We start from the raw sequence: 27,167 nt of genomic DNA, 5'->3' as shown, positions 1-27,167 counted from the left end.
CAAGGCATTGGAACAGAAAATGCAGCCTGTTGATCATGCAAAGTCCTCCTTACTAACAACTGTGCTAAAATTGGAATATCTGTACCACAGAGTAGGCAAATGACAGCCTCATATCATCAGGCGCACAGAATCACACCTTGCAGGCAATGTCCCAGACAACATGATCAACATTCCAGCTTTTGCCCTGTGCTACCAACAGGACAAACACACCACAGGTGGTGTAGTAGTGGTGTACAGTTGGGAGGGGATTTCCCTGGAGTCCTCAACGTTGTCTAAGGACCCTGTCAAATCATGGGATCAGGTCAAAAATAGGCAAGGAAATCTCCTGGTAATTACCACCACTCCTCTTTGACTCAGCTGATGAACATCACTTCGAGGGTGCACCAAGTCTGGCATGGGCACAGAATGTACTCTGCACGGGGGACTTCAATGTCTTCTTATGCTACTCATTGTTCAAGGTCATGGCACTGTGAATAACTGAATAGCTCCATTACTGACTGTGCTAGTCGAGGCCTTAAGGACATAGCTGCCATACTGGGCCTGCAACAGGTGTGAGGGAACCAAGAAGAGTGAAAAATCTACTAGACTTCTTCCTCAACAATTTACCAGTTATACATGCCTCTGCCCATGACAATACCAATATGAACAACCACACAGAGTCCTTGGGGAGACAAAGTCCCACCTTCACACTGTAGATAGGCTCCATCAAGTTGTGTGACACAAGCACCATTCTAAATGGACAGACTTTGAACAGATCTGGCAAAATTTGGACATCCATGTGGGCCTTCAGGCATAGAATTGTATTCAACCATAATTTTAAAACTCATGGGCTGGTGCATATTCCCACTTTACCATTACTTTCAATCCAGAGTATCGACCCTAGTTCAACACAGGAGGGCATTTCAAAAGCAACACCAGGCATATCTAAAAATAAAGTGTCAACTCAGTGAGATGACAAAACAGGATTACTTCACACCATAACAATGGATCAGATCTAAGCTCTGTAGTCCTGTAACATCCAGTCATGAATGGTAGTGGACAATTAGGCAAATCACTAGAGAAGAAATCTCCACAAATAGTGGGGGCCCTAGAACATCACTGTAGAAGATGATGCTAAATCACTTGCATCCCTCTTCTGTTAGCTATGCCAATTGGATCATCCACCTCAGCCTACTCTTAAAGTCACTAGCAGCATCATAAATGCCAGCCTTCAGCTAATTTCATAAAGTTCCACATGGTATCAGGAAATATCTGAAGGCACTGGACACTGCAAAGGCTCTGGACCCTGACAACATTTTGAAAACCGAACTGAAGGTTTCTGCTCCAGCACTATGTCAAGTTGTTCCAGAAGACTGACAATACTGCACCTACCCAGCAATATGGAAAATTGTACATATATGTCCTGTCACCAAAAAACAACAGGCCAAATGCAATCTTGCCAAATAACATCCCAACAGTCTACCCTCAATTCAAATCAATTTAATGGAAGGTATTGGAGACAATTCTAATAAAGTGACACATTCTCAACAATAACCTGTTCACTGATGTTCAGTCTGGATTCCACCAGTCCCACTCAGCCCCTAACCTCATTACAGCCATGATCCAAATGTGGAAAAAGAGTCTAACTCAAGAAGGGAAGGGAGGGTGATTGCTCTCAATGTCAAGGCAGCATTTGATCCACTGTGGTATTAAAGAGCCCTGGCAAAACTGGGGAGTGGCGGGGTGGGCGGGGGGGGGGGGGGGGGGGGGGGGGGGTGTGGAGCTCTACTTAGTTGGAGTCATAATTTTCATATAGGAAGATGATTGTGGTTGTTACAGGTCAATCATTTCAGCTGCAGAACATCACTGCTGGAATTCCTCAGGGTCGTGTCCAAGACCCATCTCCATCTGCTCCATCATCAGTTCAGAAGTAGGAGCTTTTGCTGATGATTGTACAATGTTCAAAATACAGGAAAACCTAGACAACATTAAGGCTCAGGTTAACAAGTAGCAAGCAACATCTGAACCACACAAATGCCAGGTAATGACAATCTCCAACAAGGCAGTAAATAACCATCACCTCTTCACATTCAACGAAACATTGCTGAATAGCCCATTACCAGCATCTTAGGCATTATTTTTGACCAGAAACTGACTGGACTAACCATATAAATAATGTGGCCACAAAGACAGATCAAAGGCTAGGAATACTGCAGCACCTCCTGACTCTCTAAAGTCCATTCACCACCTACAAGGCAGGAAAGTGATAGAATATTTTTTATTTGCCTTGATGAGTACAGCTCCAATAATACTCAAGAAACGTGGCACTATCGAGTACAAGGCAGTCCACTTGACTGGTACCTATTTTTAATGCCTTCTATATTCACTTCTTTCACAATCGATACACAGTGACAACAGACCACAGTGGAAGCAGTATGCACTATCTCCCAGATGCACGGCAACAACTAGCTGGGGCTCCTTAGATAGCACCTTCCAAATCCACAATCTCTACCAACTAGAAGGATAAACGCAGCAGATATTTGGGAACACCATCCCCTAGCCACATGTGATAATGTTCCTTCACTGTCACTGGGTCAAAGTCTTCTAACTCCTTCCCTTACAGCCCTTTGAGTGTATCCAAACCACATGGACTGTGGCAATTCAGAAAGCAGTTCATCACTCCCTTCTCAAGAGCAATCAGGGATGGTCCTAAATTCAGCTGATCTAGACATAAGAATATCCTGCAAACGATTTTTAAAAATCGGTTACAAAGATATGATTGTTGATTGTTCTTACACATAAGGAGCAAAAGTTATGTTACAGCTATTTCTCCTGTAGCCATTTTGGGGCCCCATATGTGTTAGATGTAAAGACCAACTTTGGCCTCACCATCTAGGCCATGTTCTCGAGAATTAATTAATTATATCTCTCTGCCTCAACATCTCTCTCTCTCTCTCTATGAAGAGTTTCCTGAAAGTCAATGTCTTTGACCAAGCTCTTTGACATCTGTCACAATGTGTCACTGAGTATCAAAATAATGTGATAACCACATCTCTAACCACTGTTTAGACCAGTCCTTTAAATTCAACCTGTTGTCACTCTTGTGTATTGAACAAGTTGGGTTATGATAGCTTCTACAAAAGAATAATCTGCCAAAGCCTATTATCAAGATTGCGGACAAAGAATTTGCACTTGTGGTAAAATAATACATTTGGAATTGAGCCTTATAGTTAGCTCCTTTACTGGAAACAAAAATGAAATTATTTTCATGAGAAGATAATGGAGAAAATATTCATCAGTTCTCTGAAATTGGGGATGCTAAATGTTATTCCATTCTTTGCATTCCCACAGAGAAGGATAGATAACCGTCAGAACAGAAGTGCTGAAAAGTAAAAATCTTTGCAGCTGATGTCTATAAGACATTAAAATACTTACAGCTGGTGAATATTGAGCCAGTTTAAACAATAAATCTCTCAGCCCTAGCTTGTGCATCAAAACATCAGAAGTCGCTGCTTTTAAGAATATGCCATTATTGCGGTGTAGTGGTAATGTCACTGGTCTAGTAATCCAGTGACCAAAGTTAATGTTCATAGGATGTGGGTTCAAATCCCAAAATAGAAGTTGTTGAAATTGAAAATTGAGTAAAAATGTGGAATTAAAAGCCAATCTAGTGATGACATGATAATGATGATCATTAAAAAACAGGTTCACTAATGTCCTTACTTTAGGGAAGAGAATGTACCATCCTTACTTGGTCTGGTCTACATGTGACTCCACACAACAGTGTAGCCTAGCCAGTGATGCTCACAACCTGTGAAGGTATATTATAAAATGTTAATCATATTTCCTAAATTTAGATCGCCTTCTAAAGGCAAAACCTACATTCAAGATGTGTTTGACACAGCAAAGGCAACTAATACTGTTAGGTTGTTCGATGTAAAGAAGGTTGAGTGAAATGAAAGGATAGTGTTCCTTTCAAATGAAATCCTATGCTGGGGGAAGGAATGATTTTCTAAAGATCAAGTCAAGTATGAGGAAATTAAAGCTACTCAATTTCAAATGACTGCTTCTACACCTCTCCTGATGTCACCTTGAACAGACTGATAGGACATTGGCTTTCACCCCATTTTACCTCTTGCAAATGATGTCGTGGGATAGTTGAACTTTGCTGCATGGAAGAAATCAAACTTGCATACTGTGCATCAGGGTGCTGCATGAGACAATGAGCCAGCGGTATGGAATTTATACAGGCTCTGTAATTTATCATATTTAACTAAATCCAACAAGAGTGTGAGTGCCAATGTTTGCATGTGCGTAGGTCACACATGCCCAAATATGCCCTCTTGCATGGCATAAATCTGGAAGAATATATAATCAATTTCCATTAAGTATGGATGAAACTAAAGTGCCTGCAATTGGCAAAACTTTAGAAGTCACATAATTGCTAGAGTGGGTGGTGAAACACTCATGGAGGAATGTTTCCTGAGATTGCAACATTGTTGTAAGCTTTTAACTGCATTTAAATGTGCCTGACCTAGAACTGTGAGAGGTTCCTAAAATTTTGATCATTCCATTTATCAATATTAATATCTTTTACTTTGAAGAGCACAAAATTAGTACAGGTGGTTCTCCTATAACGTCGTAGCTGCGTTCTAGCGAAACCTCGCTTAATAGAAAATCGCTTAGTAGATAATGGGGCCTGTGGGAAAAATGGGGTTAGGAGCAGACCTGCAAAGTATATCACTCACGATCGCTCAAAAATGACCTAAATGTGTGACACAAAGTAAAGCACAGCCTGATTGAAGGTTGTAATCATATATTATTAACAAAACAAAGTAAATTTCACACATTTAAAAAATGTAAGAAAGCTGCTCTCTATACAGTATCCCTCACTGAAAGCTGCTCTGTTGGTAGCTGATGTCAGCACTTGCACAGAATGGCACGAAGACCAGCATCGACATCGCACATGCACGGACACCAGAACGGTGTAGAGATTTTGGCGTGCACATCGCAGCGTGCACAGAATGAAGTGTGTGAACCGTTCTCCGCTGAAATCACGCTATTGCCAATGGATTTAAGCATTCTCAAAAATTCTTCAGCTACATTATAGCCAAATAGCACTGCCGAAACATGCATTATACCAGAACTACCTGTACCGAAAAGCAATTTTTAAAAAGTCCCTCACTCTCAATAAAAAACTTGAAATGATATTGAAATAGGCATACCTCATCAAATGAGATAAATTGTCTGAGCTCTCTTCATAACCAGTTGAACTTAAAACAGGGACAAGGGATGTGAAGGATGTGATTTTTGATACAACACCGCTAGTGCTGCTTATGTTGGGGACGTTTCGAACCCTACAGGAAGAGAATTCATTATTATTAGATTCATTCCCTCCCTTTTGAAAAAGGTTAAAGATATTCATCACTCAGATCTCTTTCCTCTCCTTCATTCCCATCAAATCAGTACAGTGATTCATGATTGCTTTTAAATTAACAATATATTAGAATAATAATAATGCCTGCCGGTCAATTGTAAGTTTACTGTTAATTGGTCTTAATTGGCTTGTCACATACTTTGGAGAAAATGAGGACTGCAGATGCTGGAGATCAGAGTCGAGAGTGTGGTGCTGGAAAAGCCCAGCAGATCAGGCAGCAACCGAGGAGCAGGAGAATTGACGTTTCGGGCATAAGCCCTTCATCAGGGGTTCTCCTGCTCCTTGGATGCTGCCTGACCTGCTGTGCTTTTCCAGCACCACAGTCTCGACCCTTTTCACATACTTATTGGTTACCCATCAGTTGCAGATAGGTAAGCCTTCCTGCCCAGTGCCACCTTGGGAAAACAATCCAGGGTAGAATGGTGGTAACAAACTGAGCCCTGTGCAGTCTGGTACAGGGCAAATAAGATTAGAGAATGTGTCACTCAAAGACCAGTGTAGGAGAAGTTTATTCTGGTTTTAGGGACACTTGCACTAGAACTGAGGAAAGTGGGATAAGTAACTCACTTGTCCACCAGTTTGACTGCATTTTTTGAGGAAATGACTAGATATGTAGATGAGGGCAGTGGAGTGGATGTGGCTTAGATAGAATTCAGTAAGGCTTTTGACAGGGTCTGGCATGAGAGACTGAACTAAAGATGGCACTGGCCAGAAAATGTTTTAAGTTTTAAAAGCAGCATAGTTCTGAGGAAGGGTCACTGGACCCAAAACGTTAACGTTGATTTTTCTTCACAGATGCTGCCAGACCTGCTGAATTTTTTCAATAACTTCTGGGTTTTTAAATCTGATTTACAGCATTTGCAGTTCTTTCAGTTTTTAAAAGAATTGTGGATGCTGGAAATCGGAAACAAAAATAGAAATTGTTGGAGAAACTCAGCAGGTCTGGCAGCATGTGAAGAGAAATCAGAGTTAGCATTTCAGGTCCAGTGACCCTTATTCAGCATCATATCACTGATGGCAGAGTTATTGCAATAGAATATAGATATATTAATTAGTAATAGTTCTAATTATGCCCGGTGAAACTAATACTTGTCTGAGACTCTCAGCTAGGAACATAACAATGTCACATTGGAGAGCTAAAGTTTGGTCAACACACTGAACTGAATCTCATGAATCAGAGGAATTCAAGGCTAATCACCTTCTGAACAGGTAGTTGTATGGACCTGGAGCTTTTCCCTTCACAGCTTCCCGTGCCATCTTCTGGCGTTGTTCCAAAGAATATTGTTCCTAAACAACAAACAGAACATTGTGAAATATATCTAAACAAAGCAAAAAAAACACTAGATCTTATAAACAATAGATTAAAAAAGCATTTCTGGGGGATGCAAGATGGCGGCGAACTGAAAGGTCTGCCTTCCTGAGCTCTGCACCCCAACCCAGGCGGAGTGGCGTTTTTGCTTCCCCCCTCCAACTTAAATGTTTTTGGAAAAAAATTGCTGTTAAACACTTGTGGAACTGTTTAAATCTTGTTTAGGTAAGTGAGGATGACTTAGGCTTAACTAAGTCCCAATACACAGGACATTCGCCGATGACATCAGGCAAGCCCACAACTATGAATGCAACCACAGCTGCAGCTTCCTCTCCAATGCGATGGAATCACCGACCTAACAGACCATAGCTGTACAATTCGCGAAGCTCTGGGAGATGATCGAGGCATCGATCAGGGAGTATCGAACTCGGCTGGAGCCAATTTCGGCCATGCTGCATGAGCATGAGCAGGAGCTTGAAGGGCTCAGAAAGAAGATGAAAGAGGTTGAGTGGCGGATTGCAACATCGGAGACCGTGTTCAAGTACTCGACGGAGTGGATCCAAGCCCTCGAGAAACAGGTCTGGGCCTTAACGAAACAGGTCGGTGACCTCAAAAATAGAGGTAGGAGATAGAATATCCATGTTGTTGGGCTGCTGGAGGGAGTGGAAGGTGAGCAGTCAGCAAGTTTTTTTTTGAAGAGTGGCTGCTGCAATTTCTTGGTTGGCATGCTGAGGTGGGCCAGGTGATGGTCGACAGAGTTTACTGGATTGCGGTATGCCGGTCCAGCATGGACCGGCGCCCCCGCCCAGTCTTGTTGCGTTTCCAGTGATAAAGGGACAAGCAGAGAGTTATGGAAGCTTCCAGAATGCTGGAAAAGGATCGACAGGCCGTGATGTATAAGGGATCCAGGTATTCCCCTAAGACTCCCCAACTATTGGGGTAAGAAAAGATGTTTTAGACATATTACCCTCACTCTACTGCATTGACTTCCATGCTTTGACAGTATTAATAATTATTGGATTATAGCAATATTCCTCAACTGTCCTCATTTTGTCTAAAATAACAAACTAATAAGAGGACACTTTGCCTGGGAAGCCTTAATATCTAACCATACTGATGCTGGGTCCCCACAGGCGCAGTCATATAGATGTTCAGCACAGAAACAGACCCTTTGGTCCAACTCGTCCATGCTGACCGAATATCTTAACCTAGTCTAGTCCCACCTGCCAGCACTTGGCCCATATCCCTCCAAACCCTTCCTATTCATATACTCATCCAGATGCCTTTTTAATGCTGCAAATGTACCAGCATCCACCACTTTCTCTGGCAGCTCATCCCATCCTCGCATCACCCTTTGCGTGAAAAAGTTGTCCCTTAGGTCTCTTTTATATCTTTCCCCTCTCACCCTAAACTTATGCCGTCTAGTTCTGGATTCTCCCACCCTAGGGAAAAGACTTTGTCTATTTATCCTATCAATGAGCCTTATGATTTTATAAACCTCTATAAGGTCACCCCTCAGCTTCCGAGGCTCCAAGGAAAACACCCCTACTCTATTGAGCCTCTTCCTGTAGCTCAAATCCTCCAAGCCTGGCAACATCCTTGTAAATCCTTTCTTAACCCTTTCAAGTTTCACAACATCTTTCCGATAGAAAGGAGGCCAGAATTGCACACAATATTCTAAAAGTGGCCTAACCAATGTCCTGTACAGCCGCAACATGACCTCCCAACTCCTGTACTCAATACTCTGACCAATAAAGGAAAGCATACCAAACGCCTTCTTCACTATCCTATCTACCTGTGACTCCACTTTCAAGGAGCTATGAACCTGCACTCTAAGGTCTCTTTGTTCAGCAACATTCCCTAGGACCTTACCATTAAGTGTATAAGTCCTGCTAAGATTTGCTTTCCCAAAATCCAGCACCTTGTATTTATCTAAATTATACTCCATCTGCCACTTCTCAGCCCATTGGCCCATCTGATAAAGAACCCATTGTAATTTAAGGTGACCTTCTTCTCTGTCCACTACACATCCAATTTTGGGGTCATCAGCAAACTTACGAACTATACCTCTTATGCTCACATCCAAATAATTTATATAAATGATGAAAAGTAGTGGACCCAGCATCAATCCTTGTGGCACTCCACTGGTCACAGGCCTCCAATCTTAAAAACAACCTTCCATCACTACCCTCTGTCTTCTACCTTCAAGCCAGTTCTTTATCCAAATGGCTAGTTCTCCCTGTATTCCATGAGATCTAACCTTGCTAACCAGTCTCCCATGGGGAACCTTGTTGAACACCTTACTGAAGTCCATATAGATTACATCCACCATTCTGCCCTCATTAATCCTCTTTGTGACTTCTTCAAAAACTCAATCAAGTTTTTGTGACATGATTTCCCATGCATAGAGCCATGTGCTAGGTATGACTCTAACCAGAAAAGAATTTCCCTCTGAGTCCCACTGACTCCAGTTTTGCTAGGACTTCTCAATGCCACACACATCCAAATATAGCCTTGATACCAAGGACAGTCACTTTCAGTGCATTTCTGGAATTCAACTCTTCTGTCCATCTTTGAATTAAGGCTATTATGAGGTCAGCAACTGTGGTCTAGTGGAATCCAAATTGAGAGTCAGTGAACTGGTTACTGCTAAGCAAGTGCTGCTTGATTTCACTGTCAATGATGTTTTCCTTCACTTTGCTGATGATTAAGATGGACTGATGGGATGGTAATTAGTCAGGTTGGATCTGTTTTTTGTTTACAGGACACACTTGGGCAAGTTTCCACATTGTTGGGTAGTTGCCAGTGTTGCAACTGTACTGGAATAGCTTTGCTCGGAATATCGCAAGCTCTGGAGCTTAAATCTTTAGGACATTGCCAAAATGCTATTAAGGCCCATTGCCTTTGCAGCATGCAATGCCTCCGTCATGTTTCTCAATATCACTTGAAGTGAATAAAATTGATTGTGATGCTGAGGACATCTGGAGGAGGCTGGAAATGGATCATCTACTGGGCACTTCTGGCTGAAAAGTGTTGCAAATTCTTCAAACTTACCTTTTGCATTGATATGTTGAGATCCCATGTTATTGAGAATGGGGATATTTGTGGCATCTCCTCCTGCAGTGAGTTGTTCAATTGTCCATCATCACTCACAACTAGATGTGGCAGGACTATAGAGGTTAGATCTCATCCATCATTTGTGGAATTGCTTAGCTCTTTCTGTCACTTATTGCTTATGCTGTTTTGCATTCATGTTGTGCTGTTTTTGTAGCTTCACCAGGTCGAGACCCCAGTTTTAGGTACGCTTGGTGCTGCTACTGGCATGCCTGGTTCATTGAACTAGCATTGATCCGAGGCTTGATGATAATGGTAAAGTGGTAGATAAGCTGTGTGATGAGGTTGAAGATTGTGTTGGACTATGATTCTACTGCTACTGATGCCCCAGAGCACATCGTGGATACCCAGACTTGAGTTGTTAAATCTGTCTGAAGCCCATCCCATTTAGCACTGCCACACAGCATGACAAGGGGATTCTTAATGTGAAGACATACTTCATCTCCATAGGTGTGGACTTCACCTGATGAAGGAGCAGCATTCCAAAAGCTTATGATATTAAATAAACCTGTTGGACTATAATTTGTTATTGTGTGAATTCTGACTTCATCTCCACTGTGCAGTGTGTCTTACCAATACTCTCATGGGCAGATGCATCTGCAATTCATGAGGAGAAGGTCAAATATGCTTTTTCCTCTTGTTGGTTCTCTTATCAACTGCTGCAGACCAAATTTCCACCACACTATCAGGCAGTGTATTCCAAATCATAGACAGTTTCTGCATGAAAATGATTCTCATTTTGTCTCCATTGCTTGTTTTCGCAATTATAACCATCTCCTCAAGTTGTTGAACTTCCACAAATGGGAAGTTTGTTCCCTTCCACACTGTACAGAACCCTAATCATTTTAAATACCTCCAACAAATATCCACCTTCTCCTCTCCAAGGGAAGCAGTCCCAATCACAGTCCAATCTATGTTCACAACTGAAATGTCTTGCTCTTTGCATCATTTTCGTGAATCTCTCCTAAACTCTCTCCAATGCTTTCACATTTCCTATATTGTGCCCTGAATTGGACTCACAGTAAGACATGTTCAACAAAACTTTCTTGTACTCTATACCCTATTTACAAAGGCTAGGATGCTGTGTATTTTATTAACTGCCTTCAGTGATTATGGACACATTATTCAACCAGGCTCCTCTGGATCAGCCCCCAAGGTGTTATGCTCTGGAATTCTCTCCCGACACCTCTTTGCCTCTTTATTTCACTTTCTGGCCTTGATGTGTTCCTTAAGACCGGCCTCTTTTACTGAGCTTTTGTCACTGACCTAACATCTCCTTCTGTGGCTTGGTGTCATATTGTGTTTATAAGATTGCTGTGAAATGCTATGGAATGTTCATTGTGTCAAAAATTCTATATAAATACAAGTTATTGTTATTGAATGGACTGTATAAATTTGTTGTTTTTGCTATTATTACCATTGAACGGATGAAGCCAATACAAGTGAGGTACAAATGTAGGTAGGAAGAGGGCTTGGAAAGCTTACAAAAGATTTAATGGTGCTCCAAATCTATTATGTTGAATTAAAAGCCATTGAATTTAAATCCTGATGTTAAAGAAAAATATAAATCAGGACACCTAACTGTGAAAGATCACAGTTTGCAACGTGATTAGGAAGCTTAATAGCAACAGGATATTTACTAGTCACGTATCCATGTTATTTTACTATTTTAACTATGTTAATTAGATTTTAATGTGCTGTGGAGCATATTAACACCATCACAACCAAGTAAACAACAACAACTTATAAAATGCATTTAACACAAAAAGAAAAATGATTCAAGGTTCCTCACAGAATCAAAGCAAAAAATAGGGTGGATGGCCAAATACAATGCATTCTCTGCCTGTTATGAACAACAAAGGACATGTGTTTGATATAATTCATCATTAATGGGACATGCAACAAACATGCCTGGCAACACAGTGACATTGAAATTCAAATAAATTATCCATTTGTGTGGCAGGCAGAATTGGTTTCACTTTGATAGCAGCTTTGTGTTAGTGGAGAATACTACTGCATAGCAACAGCAGCAGCAAGAACTAAATTTGTAATCTTTTGATTCTGTCTTAATGAGTGCAGAGGAAAAGTTTTAACATTATGGCTCTTTTTATAGCAACACTCAAGTTTTGCACCAACAAGTGGCATTTGAATATGTATAAAAAATATTTTATTTTAAACTCAATATTGGGGCCTCAGCTTGTAATTTTATGACAGAAAACAGGTCTGGTTCAGAATGCAGAGGAAACTTTCCAATTAAATTGAATAAACAAAGGCCCCAAAATTCCAAATTCTATGATCCAACACTGACAATCCAGTTAGGTTGGAGTTGTGGCCACCAGACTGCCCACCCTATGACAAAAGTGTGAGACTTGCCATCAGTTGATGAGACACATGTAGGAGGTTCAGAAAATTACTAGAGGGCCATGGGTTAAGTGGTTCAGAGTGCTCAGCTGCAGGAATTATATCCTGCACTGCTGTTAAACTGAGTCAGCATACAGGACAGTGTTAACATGGCTCCAATAGGACATAGGAAAACAAGACAGGACATGAGGGAAGTGACTGTTCAGTGAGCTATGAAGTTCTAGATATAATACATTATTTTTTATTGATTGTCATATATTGATTTTGCTTATGACTTTTATTGAAAACTTTTAAAATTTCACTGGAACAGGAAGGAATGTTTTCCTCAGGGGAATTCTGCTTGTCATGATAAATGATTTTTTGTGAATGATTGTAAATTTAAATTATATAGTGCGACGTGGTTATTACAGATGTTGCATAGTTATATACTGAAAGTGTCTCTGATGAGTCTGCCCTGAGGCACTCTCTTAACAGCTATTTGTGGCCCTACTGGGTCCTCTTCACCTTGGCTGCCCAGAATCTGCACCTGGTAAAAAAAAATCTACCCCAAGCTTGAATCCATTATTAGAATAGATCAACCAGGATTGTGATATTTTCATAAGAATTTAGTGGGTAGCTTAAATGAGAAAGGAATGCAGAAGATCCTGTTTAAGAGCAGAAGTTCATGCCTTTCCCCATGGTGTGTTTAGTGATGGCATGCTGACATTTAATCAGGTAGGTGCATGCCAGGTGAGAACCCCATTAACTTACCATCTTTGAGGGTGGGAGGGGGGTGGTGGTGGGGATTTTGGGAGAGGTGCGGGCAGAGCATTGACAGCCGTTCTGTACCCCACTGCTGAACATCTCCTGTTATCACTCATCCACACCTGAGTGTCTGCAGTCCAATCCTTGATCCTCCTTGGTTGTGCTGCCAAATAATGAAGGGTTGCTGGTCTCCAGTAACGCTTGGTAGGAAGGATATCCATCTCTTGGGGTCCTTGATCCCAGGGAATATTTGCTGCTGCCCAGTTAAGTGCTTAACTGATAAATAATTTGGTGGGACTTCCCATAAAAAGGGGAATGCAGGACTCTCACTGCCTGTCTAGATAGCAAGCAAAATGTTTTTTGCCTCTACTAAATAATGCTCTCAAGTTTCAAATTCCATCTCACCACTGAGTTCATATTCTATCAAAGTATTGAGAAGTTGAATAGAAATATCACTTGATGTTGTTTAAAATACACCATAAAATGCATAGCTGTTCTCTCAAAACATGTGTGTATGATAGATACAAACCAAACACTTCAGAATATCAGGTTGTATTTAAAAGCATCTGAAATGGTCAGAGTCATGATGAACAAAACTAAATCAATTCACACCTTGACTAAAATTGGTTAGCCTGTCTGCTGTAAAGGAAATTATGGATGCACTTTGTAAAATACCTAATTTGATCCTACCAAGACTGTTTTTTCTGCTGATAGTCTAGCCTGTATTCTGGAAGAGTAGTTCCTTGTAGAGGAATCCATTAATCCACTGGATGGTGAAATCTTATTCCTGCTTGACTGGTTAACGTCACTTGGTATGTTCTTTGACAAATCTATTCAAACATCAAATATTAGATTTTAAAATCAATCATCTACTCCAAGAAAAAATGGCATCTATTTGACAACTGTAATTGGAGAAAGTCACTGATTGTCCTTAACTGGATACTGGAAAGCAATTAAATGGTCTGCTGGTCATGGAATTGAGTGTGGTGATGAACAGGCAGAGTTGGTTTTTATCAGCTTGTATACATAAATTGATGCAATCTCTATGAAGATTGTCACTAAGATTAATATGCTGACAGTGTATGTTTGTGTAATGGGTATGGTATTGAAGTAAAAATTCAGAGATTATGGGTTTGAATTCTACCAGCTGTAAAGGGTAAAAATAAATAAGATTGCTTTGGGGCTGTACAGAAGAAAATTAAAATGGTCATGAAGGTTGCTGGATTTCAAGGTGAAGGTTACAGGAAAATGTCTAACATTACAAAATGACCAGCTCGAACAAGATTTGACCCTAATAATAGTATCAATGACCCTTGAACTCTGGATTACAAATCCAGCCCAGTATTTCAAAATTAGAATCCCTACTGTGTGGAAACAGGCCCTTCAGCCCAACAAGTCCACACCGACCCTCCGAAGAGTATCCCACCCAGACCCATTCCCGTATATTTACCCCTGACTCATGCACCTAATCTATACATCCTTGAACACTATAGGCAATTTAGCACATCCAATTCACCACACCTGCACAACTTTGGATTGTGAGAGGAAACCCACACAGACACAGGGAGAATGTGCAAACTCCACACAGACAGTTGCTTGAGGCTGAAATCGAACCCAGGTCCGTGGAGCTATGAGGCAGCAGTGCTAATCATTGTGCGACCGTGCCGCCCCAAACACTTGGTTCCTTCCTGGCAGGGAATTGAATCTTGTTCCCCGCGTGACAGGCGGGGATATTAACTACTATTTATGAAGTGAAATGATAATTTAATGTTATGTTATTGCACTAGCAATCTAGAGGCCAAGGCTAACATCCTGGGACATGAGATTAAATACCACCACAGCAGCAGATGGAATCTGAATTTAGATTTAATTAATACAAATCTGGAATTGACAAAGCAAATCTCAGTAATGGTGCCAAGAAACCATCAGTTGATGGGTAAACCTATCTGGCTCACTAATGGTAAGTAATTTGCCATCCTATCCAGTCAACCCTACGTTTGACTCTAGATCTGTAACAATGTGATTGACTTTTAACTGCCCTCTGAAAGGGCTAAGGAAGCCGCTCAGTCCAAGGGACAAGCCAGCAAACCCACATCTTAAAGAAATTTTGAAAAAGTAACTTTGGCCTGAAATCAAACAGTATTATAAGTACAACTTACTTTCTGTAAGACAGAATCTCTACAGTGTGGAAAGAGGCCATTTGGCACATCAATTCTGCGCCAACCCTTTGGACAGCATCATATCCAGACCCACCCTATCCCCATAATCCCACATTTACCACGGCTAACCCAAGGGAGAATATACAAACTCCACAGACAGCCAACCAGAGCTGGAATTGAACCCAGATCCCTGGAGCTGTGAGGCAGCACTGCTAACCAATGTACCACCATCCCAGCCTGAGACACTGATCGACTTGGCTGAACATTTCCAGAGTTTTGTAAATGTACTTCAGTTTCCAATCATGCTTTTCTATTTATCTTTATTATTACCAACTAATATCTTCTTTCCCTCCCTACAAACTTCTATAAAGACAAAAGAACAAAATGATTAAATGAAATCATTGAAACAAAATCAATTATCCCACTAGAGAGTGATGTTGATAAAAGAAAAATACCAGCATGACAAGCTGATGCTGTAACAAGTAGGATCTTCGAACAATTTTGGTACAATAAACAAGGGCAGCCCTTACAGAATTAATGATAGGGCTTGGGTAGTATTGTAGAGCAGAGGGACTAGGGGTTCAGGTACACAATTCTTTGAAGTTTGCGTCACGTGTAGCTAGGGTGGTTAAAAAAGCATTTGGCATGCTTGCCTTCATTGCTCAGTCCTTTGTGTGTAGGAGTTGGGAAATCATGTTGAAGTTGCACAGGACATTGATGAGGCCTCTTCTGGAATACTGTGTCCAGATCTGATTATCCATTATGGGAAAAATATTATTAAGCTGGAGGGCATTTGGGAGAGATTTACCAGGATGTTGCCAGGTATGGAAGGATTGAGTTATAAAGAAAGGCTGGATAGGCTGGGACTTTTCTCACTGGAGCGTAGGAGGTTGAGAGGTGATCTTATAAAAGTTTGCAAAATAATGAGGAGGAAAGATACAGTCAATGGTAGTTGGCCTTTCCCTAAAATGGTGGATTTCAGGACTGGGAGAGATTCAGTAAAGAGATTAAGGGCAAATTGTTTACACAGAGGGTAGTTTGTGCATTGAATAAACTTCCTGAGGAAGTGATGGATGTGGGTACAATTAAAATGTTTAAAAGACATTTGGATAAGAACATGAATCGGAAAGGTTTCAACGATGTGGGCCGGGAGCAGGCAGGTGGAACTAGTTTAGTTTGGGATTATGTTTTGCATGGGCTGGTTGGACCGAAGGGTCTGTTTCTGTGCTGCATGACCCTATAACAGCTGGGTAAGTAGTTTTGTTGGAGACCTAAGGCCCCTGGGAGATGTAGGAGTAGATTCAAGCAAATACTGAATGGAATGTGATGATTTCTATGCTATTGGAGCAAAGAACAATGCATGGGCTAAAGTTGAATAGCAGAGGTTAAGGATATTTTAATGTTGTAAAGATTTGTTTAATTATGAGTTGAGGAGAAAGAACTACAAAACTAGCTTTCCTTCATGAGATCAGAATACTTACATACAATGGCTATATTATGGCAAAAAAATGCTTGTATATTATTGCATGACAGGAAGCCTGCATTGTTTTGTACATACTGGAACATTTAGGGCAATAAATTGGATTGACACTATCTTTAGCAATATCATATCAGCTCTGCAAGACCCATGCACCAAATGTTAGGAACATCTATTGGAGGAAGCATAATTGAGTTCCACCCTCAGGTGATTGTCTGTGAAGTTTACAAATTCTCCCCATGTCTGTGTGGGTTTCCTCTACGGTGCTCCAATTTCCACTCACACTCAAAAGATGTGCAGGTCAGGTGGATTGGCATGCTAAATTGTCCATTGTATCCAGGGATATGTAAGTTAAGTGGATTAGCTGTAGTAAGTACAGGGTTACAGGCATAGGGTAGGTAGAGAGGGTCTGGGTGGGATGCTTTTCAAGGGTAGGTGTGGACATGATGGGCCAAATGGGCTGCTTCCACATTGTAGGGGTTCATAGAATCCTTATAATGTGGAAACAGGCCCTTTGGCCCAATAAGTACACACTGACCCTCCAAAAAGTAACCCACCCAGACCCAATGTTGCATTTCTGTCATTGAAAATTGCAACTACAGAAATGCAACATGAGCAATTCGTTACTGCAAAACTCACCTATCCATCAGCATTCTGAAATTCCAGCACACACTCACCAGGTGCCTGCCATTTGTCCCCATGCATAGCTTTGTCTTTGTCATCGCTTTTTTGATCATTGAGATTCAGGTACTCACAGAGCAGCTGGCTCAGCTGCAAGTACGCCTGCATAAGGTCATCTGCACATAAAAGAAGTAGAAAAAGAGGTGTAAACACAGTTACTTTAACTCTTTGAGGGGTCTAGCAGAATTTAAAGCAATGAAATTTGACATAGGTGATTGTGTTCAGCTGTTTACCAAGTTATATTCCTCACTGTTATGTGTCTATTTTTATTTCTTCTTTAGAAGTTACATGCTATTGTTTGAAACAAATAATGTGTATATTTTAATAACTATGCCAAAGATATTTTGAACTGACAACATTGAGGAACTGAAGAGCTTTAAAAAAATGAATGCAGTATTATCATCTAGTAGGGTCTGGCAATGATGCCTGAGGTCAAATGGAACCAGGGAAAGGTGATACTTATATGTTTATGGAAGTGAGAACTTGATTGAGTATATATTCATGAGAAACAAGTAATCAGTATTATTGGAGTCGATGGCTTATGAATAAAACTATAATAAGAAAAACAAATGCCTGTACTTTGTATAACCCAAAATCTCTGGTTTTAGTAGCACAAGAATGAGGAAAACCATTGTTGTGGAAAGCATGATATATTTATGAAAAGGCAATATATTAGCATTATAAGTCATAATTAGAATATAAGAACATAATGAGTAAGAGCAAGAATAGACAATTTCACCCCCTTGAGCCTGATCCACTATTCAGCAGGATCTTGGCTGAACTCATCTCAACTTCAACTCCACTTTCCTGCCTGTTCTCCATAAATCCTTAGTCCCATTGCTAATTAAAAATCTCTCTATTTCCTTCTTAAATTTGCTCAACATCTCAGCATCCACTGTTTTCTAGGGTATAGAATTCCACAGATTCATGAACCAAACAGTTATTGGCTAAATAAGTCATGAAACCAATTCAATATAAGGAATAACTGGATGTAGGTTTTCTCGCTGAGCTTGAAGGTTCATTTTCAGACATTTCATCATCATACTAGGTAACATCTTCAGTGAGCCCTTGGACGAAGCACTGCTGCTGTTTCCTGTTTTCTATTTATACGTTTGGGTTTCCTTAGGTTGGTGATGTTATTTCCTGTGGTGATGCCATTTCCTATGGTGATGTCATTTCCTGTTATTTTTCTCAGGGGGTCCAAGTCAATGTGTTTGTTGATAGAGTTCCGGTTGGAATGCCATGCTTCTAGGTATTCTCGTGTGTGTCTCTGTTTGGCTTGTCCTATGATGGATGTGTTGTCCCAGTTAAAGCGGTGTCCTTCCTTATCTCTATGTAAGGATACTAGTGAGAGAGGGTCATGTCTTTTTGTGTTGTTTTAGATTAGATTACTTACAGTGTGGAAACAGGCCCTTCGGCCCAACAAGTCCACACCAATCCGCCGAAGCGCAACCCACCCATACCCCTACATTTACCCCTTTAACCTAACACTACGGGCAATTTTAGCATGGCCAATTCACCTGACCCGCACATCTTTGGACTGTGGGAGGAAACCGGAGCACCCGGAGGAAACCCACGCAGACACGGGGAGAATGTGCAGATAAGTAAGGACACCACTTCGACTGGGCCAACACAGCCATCCTAGGACAAGCCAAACAGAGACACGCACGAGAAAGACCTTTACAGACTCCCAGCTGCATCACAGCTATATCACTATAAGAATATTCATCATCAAAATCTGTCTGTTGCTATAACTTTCATTCATTTTCACCTGCAGGTGGATATTTAACAAACATCCAAAGTTAGAAGACCGAATTGTATGAACATGGTTCTCATATTAATTATTACATACACTGTACGGGAAGAAATTCTATAGTCTTGATTGAAGCTTTCTCATTTTGTACATATGTCTTCTCTAGAGATGAGGGGGCAAGGGGAGGAATATCTAACTCAGCTTCTTATTTCCAAAGGAGACAATCATCCCAGGCAATAGTTATAGGTAGAGTCCTGGTATAAGGGTATTCACCCTATCATTAACAGATAGCATCTATAATTTAAAAATATAATGTGCATTTTTTTAAATTTAAAATTTAACTCAGTTATGCCTCCATAATGTAAAATTTATAATTTAATACTGTTGTGAAAATGTGCAGATCTGTAACCCAGTTTTGGTTGGTTATCAATTGAGGTCTGGGAAAAAAAAATTCTGTCGGTGAAATGGAGACCCTGCTGGGGAATAGATGGGAAACCACTAAATAAAATAAATTATATTTTGAGAAAATGAAAAGTAAAGGATTTCATTAAAGTACATATTAACTCTGAGACTGCTTGTGTTTCCGTGATGACTGATAAATGTTAAAGTAATAGAAGTGAGACAAACCCAACAGATAAAGTGGCAATCAGGAGTTTGAAAGAACTAAAATAAAAACAGAAATTGCTGGTGAACTCAGCTGATCTGGGAGCAACTGTGGGTAGAAAGTAGAGGAATGTTTCGAGTCCCAATGACTCTTCATCAGACTCTGAAGAGTCAGTCGACTCAAAACGTTAACTCTGATTTCACCCCACAGAAGTTGCCAGACATGCTAAGTTTCATCAGCAATTTCTCCTTCTGTTTCAGATCTCCAGCATCCCACAGTTCTTTGTTTTAATTTGAAAGAACCACTTTGGTGCAAATACTGTTTATGAATGAATCTTTCCAATAATCAGGTAACAAAGATCAAGTCCCTTACCGCTATTAATAACAGCATCAAAGTATCCTGGGTGATCCTGATTCATGCTGATATATATATCAACTCTGGATACAGCAAAATCAATTTGCGATTGGTCATACAGCCCTCTTAATAGTAATCTTTTCCTGTGCTTTTCTTTTCTCATTGGGATCAGCAAAATGTATCGAGGCTCAAAGTATGTCTTCTTCAAGCTGTGTACTCCCTATTCAATGATGAAATTAGAAACAAATTACAGCAATGTTATTTTCCTATTCTAGTCATTACTCAGCTTTCCTGTCGATGCATTTTTCACAAGAAATGTGGAAGGGAAACTAAATTAAGACAGCTATGTATAGTGGCTCATATCACCTTTATGAAACTGGCAGATTGATGTGGAACAAGTTTGGAACACTGCTCATGCTTCCACCAGAGCCATAGTGGAATACACCAATGGCCTCCTTAATATGAGGTTTCAATGCTTGCACAGCTCTGGCGAAGTCTGTGATATAGCCCAAAAAAGGTGTGATGCATCGTTGTGGCATGCAGTGCCCTTCACACCTGGGAATGACAAAAGAGGGATGTCCTGGATGCAGAAGAAATGGGGCTCAATGGCAATCTTCTGAAGATGGAGACTAGAATAAGGTTCAAGAAATTTGAGAAGAACCATCCAAAACACCACTTCACAGCAATGTATTGGTGAGCAGAGAGAACCTCATAGAAAACTGTTTTCAGAAAGAATCAGTTGGGTTTTGACCTTGATTAATTGTTGAGGATTCACTAATTAGTCTTAGAAGCAGCTCCTGCTTAGTGCAAAAAATATGTAGTCCTTGTCATTGTTGCAGTCATTGAACTTCTGTGGTGCTGAATAAATGCTTTATTATCAATCTATGCTTGATGTCTTTGGGTGTTCCCACTTTCAAGTCTACACATTAAATATCCTACTGGTCATTAGGGAAGAAGCAGCAGTCAGTGAGTGGATGAACTTTCCTTCCATGACACAAAGTTTGGTAGTTATGCGATGAAGTCTCTCAAGTAATGCAGGCAGGCCAAGAGAAGTTCTATAGGATTTCTTTTTGACTCTTCCATTATTGGTAACCTTCAATTGTCAGATTGCAAATGAACTGAAAAGTTATTCTGAAATGTTTGATAAGCCTGCAGGGCAGCACCTAACTTACACGAGGCAGCACCTTGTGCAGCTTAATCTTTGGAGCTCCTTTCATTTTTGGGATGTCTGGAAAAGCTGCTCATCTCTCACCAGATAACCAGATCTGACAGAAAAAATGATGCTATTAGCAGGTATTTTAAAAGTCTGAATCAGGATATATTTACAAAAGTGCTGTTTTTTTTCCTGTATGTGTTTTTCTTCCCTTACAGTAATTTTTATTTTTCTTCCTCTCCTTCCCACCGCCTCTGAATATAATCCTGACCTCTGCAGCTAGAATAGAGGGGATCTGTTCTTGAATTGGCCTTGATGGCTTGGAATATTTGGACAGCTTACCCTGGTATTGTTCAGTTTAACAGACCCTTGCCTGCTGAGATGTTTCTTCTCAGAGACAGGCCTATCCTCCTTGGCCAGGCAGGCAAAATGGGGCAGGGGAAGGAGTGGCTTAGCATCAATGTGTGATTTAAGGAATATAATTTGTATATATGTTAATAATATCATTTATTTTTGAGTTTGGATTATTAAATTTGAACTAATGGTATCTGAGTTTTCAGTGTGACTGAAGTGGCTTAATGACTAACTTGTAAGTATTTCTGTAGCCATGGTGATTTCTTTTAAAACAGGCATGAAAGAAAGAAATCTGGAAAAACAATTCCAGAACAGCAATGGAAAGCTACATTTTTAAACCACTGCAATTCACTTGGTATATGTGTACCCTGGTAGAGAGGGAGTTTTGTGCTACATGACAATTTGTGTTGCATGACCAATTTCTCAAATCATCATTTTTATATGTGTATCGAGTATATTAGCATTGTGAATGATAACTCCAACTGCTTATAGAATGGAAATGTTTGCTGACATAAGGGATTGATTGAAGAAATTTCAATGTATTGCGTCAATTTGTCAATTATGTCAATAGTGACATCATTAATAGCCACATAACTTTATTTTTTGTCAGAATGCCTCCTGAGGTATGGCCATGATTGATACCAGGAACATTGGCATGAAGATGAAAAGGATAGAGGTAGAAATTGTCTCCAAGTAATAGGTGGACAGCCTTAGGGTGATTGAGCAAAAATCAGGAGTGATGGGGATGAGTAGATCACCATAGCTAGCCCTGGGGGCAATGGTTGATCAAAGACATCTTCATGGAGGCTGTTGTGGTGCAGTTCCTATCACTGGGCAGGAGATCCAGGTTCAAGTCCCACTTACTTCAGAGATCTGTTATAACACATCTGAATAGGTTGATTTTTAAAAATCTACAAATACAGCACATGGGCTCTTGAGGTACAGTGATAGTGTCCCTATTTCTGAGCTAGGAGGCGCAGGTTCAAGTTCCACCTGCTCCAGTGTGTGTGGCATAATGTATTTAAACAGGTTGATGAAAAATTTCTATAAATAAAATGTAAGGGCACATTTAACTCAGTGGTATATCCCTGCCAAAACACAAGTCTCAGATTTTTATACTTTTAATCCATCCTGTGATTTAGTGGCCTGCTTAATCTATCTTCACTTATTAAATTAAGCTTCAATCTCTGTCAGCTCTTAGGCAGCTTGATGTCAGACATCAGCTTGTAATACAGCAAAATTCTATGGAAGGTGATAAATACAACAAAGATTTTCTTTCCTGTTTGTCACTGTATAAAATATTTGTAATGATAAAACACTGTTTACCATGCAGAATACATACCCTTATATTCCTCCTGATGGGATTTAGTATCCATCACTACCAGAGTCTATCGTTCACAAAGCAGCTAATAAAGTCATTAACATATAACCTTAACATTTACCTCAAGTTCCATGTGAGTACAGCAGGCTAAACCCTCTCTGGCGACAGCTTCTAATGCATCCCTGCTGAGTCCGAAATAATGTCCAGTGTACTTTATTGTCTCAATAAATTTCCCCTGTACAAAAGGACAAAAAGGTCCTAATGGAGTTGGCAGCCATCATCTCAATGCATTACAAAAGTACATGAAATGGTAATGAGTAATCAAAACTGCCTACTTCGTTGAAAAAATAATTCTGGAGCAATATACTTCTTAATTTACTGATGCAATGTTTTCCAGAAAGATTTCCATCAATATATCAACATTAGAAGAAGATGCATCAATTTACTTAAACACTGTATTTTATCATCTAATATTACTTTGTTTCAGAATCATTTCTGATGCAAATATATTTATACTATGAAACAGGTTTAAGATACCCCAGCACGAAAAGACATTAAATCATATCAGTGTTCTTTGATCAGATTCAACCATGATCTCGCTGAATGGCAAAACTGGTTTAAGAGGCAACTTAGCTGTGTCCTGTTTCTATGACATTGCACCAAAAAAAAATTTGTCTTGGACTATTGCATCCTTAGCGGCACTGAAACAGTACAGATGATTAGAGGATAAAAGTTCAGCAACCAGCTCTGTTTAAAATTGAGGTAAAAACAATGACCGCAGATGCTGGAAACCAGAGTCTAGATTAGAGTGGTGCTGGAAAAGCACAGCAGTTCAGGCAGCATCCGAGGAGCAGTAAAATCGATGTTTCGGGCAAAAGCCCTTCATCAGGAATACAGGCAGAGTGTCTGAAGAGTGGAGAGATAAATGAGAGGAGGGTGGGGGTGGGGAGAAAGTAGCATAGAGTACAATAGGTGAGTGGGGGAGGGGATGTAGGTGATAGGTTGGGGGGGAGGGTGGAGTGGATAGGTGGAAAAGAAGATAGGCAGGTAGGACAAGTCATGAGCTGGAAGTTTAGAACTAGGGTGAGGTGGGGTAAGGGGAAATGAGGAAACTGTTGAAGTCCACATTGATGCCCTGGGGTTGAAGTGTTCCGAGGCGGAAGATGAGGTGTTCTTCCTCCAGGCATCTGGTGGTGAGGGAGCGGCGGTGAAAGAGGCCCAGGACCTCCACGTCCTCGGCAGAGTGGGAGGGGGAGTTGAAATGTTGGGCCACAGGGCGGTGTGGTTGATTGGTGCGGGTGTCCTGGAGATGTTCCCTAAAGCGTTCTGTTAGGAGGCGTCCAGTCTCCCCAATGTAGAGGTGACCGCATCGCGAGCAACAGATACAATAAATGATATTAGTGGATGTGCAAGTAAAACTTTGATGGATGTGGAAGGCTCCTTTAGGGCCTTGGATGGAGGTGAGGGAGGAAGTGTGGGCGCAGATTTTGCAATTCCTGCGGTGGCAGGGGAAGATGCCAGGATGGGAGGGTAGGTTATAGGGGGGTGTGGATCTGACCAGGTAGTCATGGAGGGAACGGTCTTTGCAGAAGGCGTCCACACCTCCTCCCTCACCTCCATCCAAGGCCCTAAAGTAGCCTTCCACATCCATCAACGTTTTACCTGCACAATCACCAATATTGGTTATTGTATCCGTTGCTCCCAATGCGGTCACCTCTACATTGGGGAGACTGGACGCCTTCTAGCAGAGCGCTTTAGGGAACATCTCTGGGACACCCGCACCAATCAACCACACCGCCCTGTGGCCCAACATTTCAAATCCCCCTCCCATTCTGCCGAGGACATGGAGGTCCTGGGCCTCCTTCACCGCCGCTTTCTCACCACCAGACGCCTGGAGGAAGAACGCCTCATCTTCTGCCTCAGAACACTTCAACCCCAGGGCATCAATGTGGACTTCAACAGTTTCCTCATTTCCCCTTCCCCCATCTCACCCCAGTTCCAAACTTCCAGCTCAGCACTGTCCCCATGACTTGTCTTAGCTGCCTATCTTCTTTTCCACCTATCCACTCCACCCTCCCCCCGCAACCTATCACCTTCATCCCCTCCCCCACTCACCTATTGTACTCTACGCTACTTTCTCCCCACCCCCACCCTCCTCTCATTTATCTCTCCACCCTTCAGGCACTCTGCCTGTATTCCTGATGAAGGATTTTTGCCCGAAACGTCGATCTTACTGCTCCTCGTATGCTGCCTGAACTGCTGTGCTTTTCCAGCACCACTCTAATCTAGACTCTGTTTTAAATTGAATCAATTGGCAGAAATGCAAATCAATGAAGTGCTGTCCTGTCTGTAAACCAATATGGTTCTAAATAGCTAATTCAGCTGCAGAATTAGTGAGTTACATCATAAGGGAATACTGTGTTGGACTTCCCACATAGATGTGACAGTCAACAAGGTGCAACAATACCTCTTCTTCCTTATGTGGTATGTCAATAAGGACCCTCATCAACTTTTACAGATACATCATAGAAAGCATACTGTTTGGGTGCATCATGGCCTGGTTCAGCAACTGCTCTGCCCAGGACCATAAGAAACTACAGATGGTGATGTGCACAGACCAGACTATCACAGAAGCTAACCTCCCATCCATGACTCCATTTACACCTCTCGTTGCTGTGAAAAGGCTGCTAATATCATGAAAGATCCATCCCACCCTGGTAATACCCCCCTACAACCTCTTCCGTCAGGCAGAAGATACAGAACCCACCAGCAGGTTCAAGAACAACTTCTTCCCTTCCATTATTAGACTGATGAATGGAATGTCAAATAATGTTGATCTTGTTAATGGTGTTCTTGCCTCACACATAGCCTGTGTGGCGTAACCCATATGCCTCACTCTAACCAAAATTTTTTATTACCCTATGATCTATATGTCCTTGCTTTCTATGATTGAAAGAAGGACATTGACCTTCATGACTCCTCCTTCTCTTTGATACCTCACACTGACTCTATCTCTTCTACAAAAAACCAATACCCACCAAAGGTCATGCTCGAACACTATGGGTATTGCCTGCAATATCTTCCCTCATTCACTGTCAACCATTCCAATCTACTACACAAATCACCCTATATGCTCTCCGAATTTCCTACTCACTCAGTTGGGACATCTAACCTTTAACCCAACTTCACCAACAGTAAGCTGTGCTATGTATGTTCAACTCTTTTAATACCTACCTCATTCTCATTTCAAAAAAGAAAAACATCCAATAATAGGATATAAAGAGTCAAATTAGGCAGTGGGCTGCCCAAAATTTGGCTCCGCACCCCTTACAAGAAGAGGATCATGAACCTGACAGCCCCAAGTGATTGACTGATTACGTTCAAACCCCCCGGTCTGGACTGATTACGTTCAAACCCCCCGGTCTGGTAGTGACTTATTGCACAGGTCCTGAAGGTTGCCTCTATTAATTTGACTGAGGACCAATGAAACCATGACAAGTTTCCTAACTTTGTTTCTGCACTAAACGGCAAAGCAATACCACAGTACAGTAAGTTTAATATTAGATTCCTTACAGTGTGGAAACAGGCCCTTCGGCCCAACCAGTCCACACCAACCCTCTGAAGAGTAACCCACCCAGGACCATTTCCCTCCTAACACTAACACTAATGGGCAATTCAGCATGGCCAATTCACCTGACCTGCACATCTTTGGACTGTGGGAGGAAATCGGAGCACCCGGAGGAAACCCACGCAGACATGGGGAGAATGTATCTCTGGCTCAGTGATACTGTGAGCATCCAGGTAGGATCAAAGTGAGTGATCACTGAAAGAGCAAATGTACAGTCTGAGGTGGCAGTGCATGAGCTGGCAGCATGTCCCTGAGTGCAAAGTATACTTGCAGCAGCATTGCAATGATAGCTGCCAGAGAGCCTCAATGCATAGCTTTGAAGTACAGAAGCATGCTGTAAGAGAGTTGGAGATTTGCCATGAGACCTCTAAAAGACTGGGACATGTCAGGTGCCAATGTTTGTGTACATGGGTTACATGTGGGTAGTGCCCCTGGACTCTATTGTGAGATTTGGTTCCTGATGTCTCACATGGACGTCCTTCAGAACATGTAGCAAGCTTGAATCACCAGGTGCCTCCTCTGAATTTCATGTTCAGACTGCACAAAACACTACATAGGACAAACAGGAAGACAGCTAACAATCCACATCCATGAACACCAACTAGCCAGGAAACGACACAACCAGCTATCCTTAGTAGCCACACACGCAGATGACAAGCAACATGAATTCGACTGGGACAACACTACTATTATAGGACAAGCCAAACAGAGAACAGCCAGGGAATTCCTAGAGGCATGG

The 27,167-nt window shown here is 41.3% G+C and overlaps 1 protein-coding gene across 4 annotated transcripts in view; it reads right to left on the bottom strand.

Annotated features, from left to right (window-relative positions):
* The window catches only part of lrguk (leucine-rich repeats and guanylate kinase domain containing), a 159,666-nt gene that overhangs the window by 7,936 nt on the left and 124,563 nt on the right, over window positions 1–27,167 (bottom strand). For 3 of the 4 annotated variants that reach the window (XM_087999385.1, XM_043713222.2, XM_087999384.1), the window contains exons 13-18: window positions 22,922–23,035; window positions 19,991–20,192; window positions 17,258–17,377; window positions 13,635–13,774; window positions 6,615–6,703; window positions 5,205–5,336 (exon numbers count right to left, since the gene is read on the bottom strand). In XM_087999385.1, the coding sequence (XP_087855511.1) occupies window positions 5,205–5,336; window positions 6,615–6,703; window positions 13,635–13,774; window positions 17,258–17,377; window positions 19,991–20,192; window positions 22,922–23,035 (797 nt within the window). Of the gene's footprint in view, window positions 1–3,771; window positions 3,791–5,204; window positions 5,337–6,614; window positions 6,704–13,634; window positions 13,775–17,257; window positions 17,378–19,990; window positions 20,193–22,921; window positions 23,036–27,167 lie in introns of those variants that run through there. The other variant, XM_087999387.1, reaches the window with a different exon arrangement.

The sequence above is a fragment of the Chiloscyllium plagiosum genome, unplaced genomic scaffold, assembly GCF_037043375.1.
Source record: "Chiloscyllium plagiosum isolate Xiang-an unplaced genomic scaffold, Cpla_swu_hap1 HiC_scaffold_23, whole genome shotgun sequence".
NCBI classification, from domain to species: Eukaryota; Metazoa; Chordata; class Chondrichthyes; order Orectolobiformes; family Hemiscylliidae; genus Chiloscyllium; species Chiloscyllium plagiosum.
Note: the sequence above shows the minus strand (reverse complement) of the source record. Positions and strands in the feature narration are given on the sequence as shown.